At 38.8% G+C, this 11726-nt stretch overlaps 1 protein-coding gene across 1 annotated transcript; it reads right to left on the reverse strand.

The window, feature by feature from the left end:
• Positions 1-409: 409 nt before the first annotated feature.
• LOC121381809 (probable helicase with zinc finger domain) lies at positions 410-11204 on the reverse strand. The gene is made up of 6 exons (XM_041511202.1): positions 10747-11204; positions 9878-10184; positions 6704-6867; positions 4835-5026; positions 3236-3576; positions 410-498 (listed from the first exon to the last, which is right to left on the reverse strand). The coding sequence occupies exons 1-6, from the start codon at positions 11202-11204 to the stop codon at positions 410-412; spliced, it is 1551 nt and encodes a 516-aa protein (XP_041367136.1).
• Positions 11205-11726: the final 522 nt, after the last annotated feature.

Raw genomic sequence — 11726 nt, forward strand, 5'->3', positions numbered from 1 at the left:
AGCCATCGACAATGAAACATCGCGAGTGACGGGGACCCAATTCAGGGCCTGAGCAGCCATACTCTAGACATGAGTCCTGCGACGCCAACCTTAATAGACAGGTAATCCTTTGGGCCTTAGTGGACTAATTTTTTTAGGCCGTGGCGCAAAATTTTATGTTTATTTTTTCAATAAAATAGTCCACGCCTTTACTTTGCCACCCGTGAATTGCTCAAATCACCTTAAAACCTTTTAGCCGAAAGCAGTCAAAATGCTACTTTTGATTTAATTTTCTAGTCCGGGGACATATGGGGTGCAGGGTTTATTCTCGTAGACTTAGGCTTTTTTTAGACTTACTAAAAAAAATGTATTCCAATTCAGCCCAATGTCAAACTGACCCCCCACCCCCCCCCCTAGGGTCCGGACTTAGTCATGCCGACGTCAGAAGGAGAATCAGCCCGGGATAGGCGTGCGTGAAAGCCTTCGTGGCCATAGATGACGTAAAATACCTTACCTGACCTGAAAAAGTAGCACATGTTAGATATACAGATTAGTAGTATGGGGATATATGACTATATCTTATAGATACTTTAGTCCTTTAAAAGGACAGCTCCGAGGTTTTTTTAAACAGCCTATAGCCTATTTTTCACTCTTGAGCCGTTTATGATCTGAAATCAAATTGCTCTAGTCTATCTTTAGATGACCAATTTCCGTTAGAGCAGTTGGACGTGATTCTGGTATTATGGTGCATACTATTACACAATGCGTTTTTGATATTTTAAAATAAACGCACGTGCGTGGAAGAAGGTGAAGTAGCGTTTATGATTGAGGTCTAGTCTGTTTTTAACAACGATATTTCCCGTTTACCGGCCACAAACTCCTCTTTCACTCTATGTAACTGATCCAAATGCTAAGGTTTGTAAAATAGCCGGTCTCAACAGGGCTTAAGTCGTGTTCCACGAGGGGGTTCGATGTTTTTTGGCTGATTCGCTAACTGGACGCAACGAGGATTAAGTGGAATAGATCGGATTACAATCCATTGTACGATTTTTTAACGCAAGCGGGACTTGCTGCATGAGCATTTCCTCCTTGCGACAAAAAAATCGGATCGACCACGTAGAGAGGAGCAATTATCTGAGCACACGGCCTACCGACCCCCTTACTACTCGCGAATAGTCTGCGTTAAATGTGCCATTCGCAGATAGTCGCGGAAAGTATCAGAACAGTTGCGTTGATCGGCGAATAAACAAAAATAATTTGAATTTTTTCCAGGTTCTTCCAGGTGTCGGTAGTGTCGGTCGCGGAAAGGACGATTACTGGTAGCAGATAAGGACGCAGACCGACTAGAAAATTTCATTTCCCCAATTTTATAATTCCCACCCCCCCTCGATCGGGGAAGACTGTTCGCAGAGTTGACTTTTGTTTTTGTCGGGAAATCTCATCTTGAACGCGGGGTATTTTTTAAAAGGAAAAACGATCGTGAACACGAACAAGCCCGGTGAGACCGGGCTATTAACTAAATTTAGTGTCCTTTTGTACGGGTTGAGTCTGCGCCTTTAAAGGGAGAGTGTAACAAAGAAAACAAGAGATATAAAGAAACAGGATAATTAAGGTATAAACATTATATTAAAACACGTAAAATAATACGGGACGGGGCTGCAATTGTTTATTAAACTTAAATTTTAATATACGGTTTTGGATTTTAACGTAAGATTTCAATGTAATTAATTATGTCTTTAAATGGATAGAACAGAAACAAAACAAAGCAAAAACAAGCAAACAATACACCACACGTTACTTACACACAACACAACTACACAAACACACAACACACACACAACGAGAGAGAGAGAGAGCATGAGAAGAGAAAAAAAAGAGAGGGGAGAGAGAAAAGAAAGAGGTTGAAAAAAAGACTAGAGGGGGGGGAAGAAGGGAAAGAGACAAAAAAACGTGTCATAAAGAAGAAACAGGAAAAAAAAAAAGAACGAAGATAGGGAGGGGAATAAGGATAGACAAACAAAGAGGGGAAGAAGAAAGAAAAGAAAGAAAAAAGGAAGCTATAGGAGGGAGCAAAGTGAAGCGAACCCGAAAGGAATGAGGAAAGATAAAAAAGGAAAAAAAAAAAGACTGAGAAGGGGGGAGGAAGGAGATCGAAAAAAAAAAAGGTGTAGACTAAAGAAAGGGAAAAAAAAAGAAAAGGCTATGAGGGTAGAAGGGGAAGTATGAAAAAAAAAGAGGGGGAGAGCACCTGTATAAACGTTGAACAAAAACAAAAAGAGAGAGGGCCAGGGATTCAGTGAACGGACTAACTAAGTTAAGAGGAGCTAGAAAGGGAAAAGTCGACGAGATCCAAGAATGAAGGAAGGGGGAGTATAGGTGAGACGCAAAAAAAAAAGGGGCATAGAAGAAGAAAAGGAAGCAAGAAAAAAAGAGAGGGGGGGAGCCGGGGGAGAGAAAAGTAGGGGAGAAGAAAAAAAAAGGAAAAAGAAAAAAAAGCACATATGGAGGTGGGAGACGGAAAGAGTCAAGAGAACAAGGCTTTTACAAGCAAAGGGGGGGCAGACGGGTAAAATTAGAAGAGATAAGGATACAGGGAGTGTAGAGAAGGGGAATAAAGGGACACAAACCAGTAATATCATTGTAAATTAGCGCCATATATAGATAAAACATAGTGTCTCATGTTCTGGGCTTTCTACACAACAAGGACGCAATCATTGTAAAATTAGAACAATAATAGATCAAACAGTAGTTATAAGGCAGGACTTTCTACACAAAAAAAACTAGTAAGAACATTGTTAAAATTAGGAACATTGTAATAGATCAAACGTAGTTCTAAGTCAGGACTTTCACACAAACTAGTACGTAATCCTTGTTAAAATTCAGCATACAATAGATAAAAACGTAGGTAGAATGCAGAGCTTTCTACACAAACTAGTATTAATCATTGGTAAGTCCGGGACATATAATGATTTTTTCCGTAGAGTCTACTTGTCAGGGCTTTCGGAAATAAACCGAACGTCATCAGAAGCACCAACTTAGAACATATAATCGAAAACAACGGGAAAAGTAGTGTAAAGATCGGAGCTTCTCATCAACCGGAAGAAAATATCTGGTAAACTGCCATCTCTAGGTAAAGAACACCTCACTGTATTCCTGTCAGAGCGTTCTCCAAGAACAGTAGTCATCTAAATGATTTCCAAAAAACAGATCCCCTAATTCCGGGTTGTAAATTCCAGTGCTCCTGTCAGGACTATACATGTCTTCTCCGTCGCCAGGGACAATGGCATGATGATCGCACATTCTAGGACTTGGGCTGCCTCGTCTACGAAGATGTGCGTGAAGTAGCCGCGTAGATTCAAGTGCAACAACTCTAGCGAAGTCTCCACTGTTGTTATGACTATGCTGTGCTGCATTATGTCCTCACGAAACGGTGGACTGAAGGCATCCTTCCTCTCCGTCATTGCACAGTATTTCTGGACTTCTAGCTTCACGGTGTTTACACGGCGTTCTTTGAAATACACCCGTCTCATCTTGTCTTCCAGTTTTCTCTCTTTAAGAAATTTATCGAGGTATTTCACAATATATCTATCTGCAGCACTACAAGAAATGAAACAAATCAATTTGAGAACACCTACTGGATAGCTGGTTTTTAATACATGTTTTTTTTAAATTTTACATTGCACAAGTTAAAAAGGTTTCATAGATCACAATTTTGTGCCCGACAGCCTTAATTTAACATACAGCAGTTATACTCAAACAACTGATTTGTTACACACATTAGGCCAAGTGGACTAATGTATATGGACTGTATTAGGATTTTTTTCCCCACAAATTAAGGGTGTATACAAAATTAATATGAAGTCAACAAGACAACATTTCATGTCAGACCCCCATCACAAAACTCGAAACTGGTTAACATCTGGTATCGGACCCCCAATCACAAAACTCGAAACTGGTTAACATCTAGTATTAGACCCCCATCACAAAACTCAAAACTGGTTAACATCTGGTATCAGACCCCCATCACAAAACTCGAAACTGGCTAACATCTGGTATCAGACCCCCATCACAAAACTCGAAACTGGTTAACATCTAGTATCAGACCCCCATCACAAAACTCGAAACTGGTTAACATCTGGTACAGGGTTTCTTCTTTTTCAATGTCAAATATTAAGTTTAAAATATTCCCAAGCTGTTATAAAATAGATTTTCCTTTTTTTATTCTTTTTACATATATGTTTTCATTTACAAGCAAAATTACCATATTTCATCTTAAGCTACACATTTACAAAAAGTCAAATACTGTTTATCGAACAAAGCAATTTTATATACATTTAATTCACCTACTAAATGGCCCAACAAAAACATTATGTGAAAAATAGATTTAATTTATGTTGAATTGTAGCTTATTCAACCAGATGCATACAGAATGTTTATTAGCAGGGCTGCAGGCAGCAATTTAGGGCAATACACAGCCCAGTGGTAAAGCACAAAAAATTACAAAAAAGTCTTATAAGATGGTCCCAAACCTGAATAACATTGGTAACAAGCTCAGTCACAAACATTATATTCATTTTTGAGATTTCCCTTTTTCAAACCATGTAATTAATTAATTGCATTCCTTATGTGTGAAAACCTAGGTTTAGACACTTTCTTTGCATCTCTACTATGCATGGTTGCAAAGATATGACAAAAATAGACAATGGTGGCCATTTGTACAGCATCTTGAATTCCCAAGTTGGCTTGTTATGGATTTGCAGGGAATTTTCATTTGTGCTGTGCAAAATTAGTGATATCTAAAGCCCACTCAAATAAGTGTAAAAATAGGGAAATATGTAACAACAATAGTACTAACCTGTTTGACTGTGCACAAATCAAAATGCGAGCTGATTTGGACTCTTTAATCAGCATCATTGTAGCCTGTGCTAGGGTTTCCGTCTTGCCTGTTCCAAACGGTCCGTACATTATAAATGGAGGAGAATACCCAACGCGCTCGGCTACAATATGTTGCACTACCTTCATCTGGTCCTCATTCAGAAACTTGGAACTGAAGCAAAACAAAACAGTTATTTTATGTAAAATTAAAAAAAAAGGAATAAAATTCCCCACAACTCTTTATCTATAAATGTAAAAGGAAACCTAAATCAACAAATTCTGTAACTGATAATCCAATGGCCAAGTAAAACTCTATTTAAAGCAGTGTAGTGCATGCTAGTTGTGGTTGATGCCATATTATCATCTGGAATTTCATTTCTTGAAACCAAACCAGAATATATATTCTTATAAAACTGTCTAAATATGCATGCTGACTTTGGACCACTTATTTGGGTAATGCATCAATATATTTGCAATCATAAATAAAGTTGTTCAGTTTGTTTTTTCAATAGACCAGATCTTGACATGGAAAATATTCAGAGAAGTGGTTAATTGTTATTATGGGTAACCATTTAAAATATTACCATTTTGAAACTCACTCCTTTAACTAGACTGAGGGGAGTGAAAGTGTGCTTTTGTTTGACGACACCACTAGAACACATTGATTTATTAATCATCGGCTATTGGATGTCAAACATTTGGTAATTTTGATATCAATAGACCAGACATCTTTAGTAGCATGGAAAATATTCAGAGCATTGTGCGTTGGCTGTTATTATGGGTAGCCATTTAAAAGGAAATTTTTATTTTGAAACTCACACATTTTTTAATATATGGCGTCGGACATACAGTTAAGGACCTAGCCCAATGAACCAACAGTTTGATTCTAGTGACTGCACACAAGGCAAGCCCTTTACTATTGGGCTATAACACCTCTTAATTGCTAGTTCCAAGATACTTCACTATTGGGGATTTAGCCCAAACATTTGATCCTAGACTTTGACATCAGGCAAGCCCTTTACCATTGGGCTATAACACACCTCTTAACACATGAAAGGAAACCCATTACATTTTTCCATTAGTAGCAAGGGGTTGGATTTATGCCACCATCAGGGACATCCTGCGCTGGCTGGCAACCATTGGGCTAAATAGCCTCAATGGAAGTTCCAGGATACTTCACCTGACCGTGTGGGATTTAGCCCACCAACACTGATCCTAGACTGACACATCATTTACGGGCTATATGGCACCTCGGACACATGCTAGTTCCAAGGTACTTCACCTGACCATGTGGGATTTAGCCCACCAACAGGGACTGATCCTAGACTGACTGCACATCAGGCAAGCCCTTTACCATTGGGCTATAACACACCTCTTAACACATGCTAGTTCCAAGATACTTCACCTGACGGTGTGGGATTTAGCCCACCAACAGGGATTGATCCTAGACTGACTGCACATCAGGCAAGTTTTTACCATTGGGCTATAACACACCTCTTAAGACATGCTAGTTCCAAAATACTTCACCTGACGGTGTGGGATTTACCTCAGTCAGGTGACCACTTGCCTAGGGTGCTTGCGTCGCAAGATCAAACCACCTCAGTGGAACCATTCAACTGATTAGATTTCTTCTCATTCCAACCAGTGAACCACAACTGGTCAAAGGCTGTGGTATGTACTATGCTGCTAAAGTGCATATAAAAGATCCCTTGCTGCATTAGGAAAAATGTAGCGGGTTTCCTCTGATGACTATGAGTCATAATGTTTGACATCCAACAACCGATGATTATATAATCAATGTGCTCTAGTGGTGTTATTACACAAAACAAACTTTAACTTTTAACCTCACCTGACATGGGTTAAAGCTGTATCCTGTTTGAATGATGGATTTACGTTTTTAGTATATGGAAAGACTATGTCGATGTTCTGCAAGCAGTCAATGGCGAAGTGCATGCGACAAAAATGGAGTCGGTTCATCTGGAACTGAATCTCAACTTCAACATTTGACCCGGCCTGAAGATAGTGATAAAACAGAGAGCTAAGATTAGTGACCCGGCCTGAAGATAGTGATAAAACAGAGAGCTAAGATTAGTGACCCGGCCTGAAGATAGTGATAAAACAGAGAGCTAAGATTAGTGACCCGGCCTGAAGATAGTGATAAAACAGAGAGCTAAGATTAGTGACTGAAGATAGTGATAAAACAGAGAGCTAAGATTAGTGACCCGGCCTAAAGATAGTGATAAAACAGAGAGCTAAGATTAGTGACCCGGCCTGAAGATAGTGATAAAACAGAGAGCTAAGATTAGTGACCCGGCCTGAAGATAGTGATAAAACAGAGAGCTAAGATTAGTGACCCGGCCTGAAGATAGTGATAAAACAGAGAGCTAAGATTAGTGACCCGGCCTGAAGATAGTGATAAAACAGAGAGCTAAGATTAGTGACCCGGCCTGAAGATAGTGATAAAACGGAGAGCTAAGATTAGTGACCCGGCCTGAAGATAGTGATAAAACGGAGAGCTAAGATTAGTGACCCGGCCTGAAGATAGTGATAAAACGGAGAGCTAAGATTAGTGACCCGGCCTGAAGATAGTGATAAAACGGAGAGCTAAGATTAGTGACCCGGCCTGAAGATAGTGATAAAACGGAGAGCTAAGATTAGTGACCCGGCCTGAAGATAGTGATAAAACAGAGAGCTAAGATTAGTGACCCGGCCTGAAGATAGAGATAAAACAGAGAGCTAAGATTAGTGACTGAAGATAGTGATAAAACAGAGAGCTAAGATTAGTGACTGAAGATAGTGATAAAACAGAGAGCTAAGATTAGTGACCCGGCCTGAAGATAGTGATAAAACAGAGAGCTAAGATTAGTGACCCGGCCTGAAGATAGTAGATAAAACAGAGAGCTAAGATTAGTGAAAGCCCGGCCTGAAGATAGTGATAAAACAGAGAGCTAAGATTAGTGACCCGGCCTGAAGATAGTGATAAAACAGAGAATGCTAAGATTAGTGACCCGGCCTGAAGATAGTGATAAAACAGAGAGCTAAGATTAGTGACCCGGCCTGAAGATAGTGATAAAACAGAGAGCTAAGATTAGTGACCCGGCCTGAAGATAGTGATAAAACAGAGAGCTACTGTTTCTTACCTGTTTGTAATAAGTACGAAGCTTGCAAATTAAAATCACATAATCGGAGTACATGTAATGTTTATATTAGTGACCCGGCCTGAATGTATTTCATTATATAGTGATAAAACAGAGAGCTAAGATTAGTGACCCGGCCTGAAGATAGTTATAAAACAAGAGCTAAGATTAGTGACTGAAGATAGTGATAAAACTTAGAGCTAAGATTAGTGACCCGGCCTGAAGATAGTGATAAAACTGAGAGCATAAGAATATGTAATTTTTGCACTGAAGATAGTTAGCTAAAACAGAGAGCTAAGATTAGTGACCCGGCCTGAAGATAGTGATAAAACAAGAGAGCTAAGATTAGTGACCCGGCCTGAAGATAGTGATAAAACAGAGAGCTAAGATTAGTGACCCGGCCTGAAGATAGTGATAAAAGGAGAGCTAAGATTAGTGACCCGGCCTGAATCAACAATTAGTGATAAAACAGAGAGCTAAGATTAGTGACCCGGCCTGAAATAGTGATAAAACAGAGAGCTAAGATTAGTGACCCGGCCTGAATATAGTGATAAAACAGAGAGCTAAGATTAGTGACCCTAATTAAGTTTTGTGGCTTTATTTTAACCAACCGGCCTCTGAAGATAGTGATAAAACAGAGAGCTAAGATTAGTGACCCGGCCTCCAGATACCGATAACCAGAGAGCTAAGATCCGTGACCCGGCTGAAGATAGTGATAAACAGAGAGCACCGATTAGTGACCCCATGAAGATAGTGATAAAGGCCACAGTTTGTGCTATCCTGATTGTGTGAAGCGCAAATAAAAAGATAGTGCTGCTAAAACAGAGTAGCCATGAAGTAGCGATAGCGGGTTTCCTCTCAAAATCTTATTCTATAACCATATGTCTGATTTTTAAAACCGAAAATAAAATGTGTTGAGTGTCAACAAAATAAGAAAAGTTCTTTCTTTTATTATAACCAGGTTTTTAAAGGTGCGGTTTATGAAGGAAGGAGGGTAGGAAATTGGTAGCTTTCAAAAGAAGGGGTATGGCTTATGACACAAACCTGTAAAGACCATAAAGGCAACTAGATATTTAAAGGGTATTAATTCAGAATATAATCTAGACCACATTTCCAGATCTCTATTTATGGTGAAAACTGGTGTGTGTGGGGGGGGGGGGGGGGGGGGGGGTAAAAATGCTTCAAACAGGAAAAAGGGTATTCCTGAAACTACAATCAATATTTTTATGAAATTTGTGTTTAGTTTCATACATCTTCACCAAATACCAGTCAAGTTAAGCATTACACATTTTTAACATGCATTTACTACTATTAATTTCATTAAATAATTATATACTCTTCAAAAAAAAGTAGGGGAACTCTAATAAGAATTTTACAATTGCCAAAATTGTAAGGTATAGTAGCTGTGGGGAATGATTATATGATAATAGTGACTTACCCCAAACATTACAACTGGAAGTTCAGTATTACAGTAGTTTTATGACCAGCAAAGATCTTGAAGGATGATTGGGGTCAGAAGTGAAATTTGAAAGTTGACGTTTTTTTATCAGTTGCATACACCATATCACAAATTCAAACTTTAAAAATGAATAAAAACAAAACAATAACAACTGTATGATCAGTAGAATGAAAAAGACTGACAGAAATGCTCCACAGTGATTAAATCGACATTTCTGGAAATTGTCAAAATCGAGAATGAAACCCCACGCACATCTTTGGGGCAAATGTGTGATGCACTTGCAAACTATGGAATGTGTTTCGGTGTGTTGATCAACACCCAAGACTCAACTTGTTATTTATTTAAATTGGAGGAACAGGTAATAAATATATTCTTACATATCCTGCCCCCAAATTCCAACATGTTATTTTTATAGAAATCTCCAAACCTCAAGTCCCAGAGCCTGTACACAAACTGGAGGAACACACAGGTAAATGTATTCTTTCCCACGACCATCGAAGCCGTAGTTACTAGAGTCCAAAATGTTGGCTTCAAAAACTCGTTTCCGACCTTGGTTCAATGGAGCAAACCAGATTTTCTTGACACTAGTAAGGATTAATTGACCGGCGTTGGTGTCCTCAGTCAAATTGTCTGACAGAGGCACTCTCATAAACAGCTCTCCTGGTCTAGCATAGAATGAACCTGCACTTTCAGAAATATTGTTCTGGATTTGAACAGTTGTGCAGATGTTGAAACTGAATAATAAAAGGAAAATGTTTTAACAATAAAATTATCTGGTGGAAAAAAAAAAATTCTTTTGTATTCACTATACTAAAAATAAGACACTTTTTAAAGAACAAAATTAATAATGAATAGAAAAGATCCGGATCCTACTATGTTTTTACACACCACCAAAAAAAAAAAAGAGAAAAAGAGAAAATATAGTCAGGAAAAAGATATGTTCATGTTATGTTTTTTGACAGTTTATAAAGCAGATCTGGAGAAAAGAGTGACATTACACAATTCATTTATACCTTACACTTGTGGCAGGGCTAGCTGTGGGTGAAGTATTGTAAAGCCCAGTTATTTCCTAAGAAAAGAGCAATTATTGCAGGAAGTTATTTTGCCAAATTAAACTAAAAATTCTCCAATGTTTTTAAAATTCACTTTTGGCGAATTTGGCGAGAGCCAGAGTTAGCTGTGGCATGTACAGCATGTTTCACTCTATGAAAAACAAGATGTCTACCTTGATATGAGTGCCAGAGTTAGCTGTAGCATGTACAGCATGTTTCACCCTATGAAAAACAAGACGTCTACCTTGATATGATTTTATGTCTGGTCAGCTCCTCTAGCTCCAACAGTTTGTGCATCTTGTGGATGTAGTTGTTGCAATTTAGTTCAGCAATAATAATATCTTGTGTTATGAGGCACTCAGACGCATCTGGGGCCTTGTATTTCTGCAGCAGTTGATCATCCGTGGGATTTGAAGGTTCAGGCTGTCGAACTATTTTGCAGTTCTGACTCGTCCACCTATCAAATAAGTACTTCTGGTGGAGGGACTTGACCACATTGAGTACATCTTGGCTGCCCACTTCTACAGACAGTTTGCGAACCAGAACTGGATAGGTGCCAAAGTCGAAAATGACCCACTGACTAAACGAGCCAAACATACGTCCAGTGAACTGGATGATCACTCGATAGCAGTCATTGCCGTGATTGTCGACATCCTCAAAAACATCCCCCTGAGCGACCTGATGATTTCTGTCATCTTCCATTTGGATTGTAAAATGAAGTCGGTCTTTGTTCAGTAGTAAGGCAGTTTTTACGAGTGGCGACTGTGGACAGTAAAAAATATTCAAAATCGTAGTAGTTTTCTGTTATTACTGCTATAGTACATTATAACTGAAAAATACTGTCTGAAGTAAACAAAAAATACCAAGAAAGATAGATTTGCAACATAAATTTATCAAATAGGTTTGTGCAATTAGGCCAGATGCAGTCAAATCAATCATTCTTTTGGACACACCCTCTCAGTTTGTAACAGGGATTCTAGATTATGGTCGTCCCACTCCCATGGCTAGTGATATTCAATGTTGGGCTAGTAAATAACTACTATTACCATGCCCGACGGCTAGTGAAAAAAGAAATCATCAAACTGTTGCAGTTAAGTCGTTTTCTAAATATTTGAATGATCCTGACCCCACCCATACCCCTAATGTTATTTAAATAACAGACCCTCTTTAGGTAATTAAATCTGATTATACTATTTTGTAAATATGAATATCCTGACCCCACCC

The sequence above is a fragment of the Gigantopelta aegis genome, chromosome 1 (assembly GCF_016097555.1).
Source record: "Gigantopelta aegis isolate Gae_Host chromosome 1, Gae_host_genome, whole genome shotgun sequence".
Taxonomy (NCBI): domain Eukaryota; kingdom Metazoa; phylum Mollusca; class Gastropoda; order Neomphalida; family Peltospiridae; genus Gigantopelta; species Gigantopelta aegis.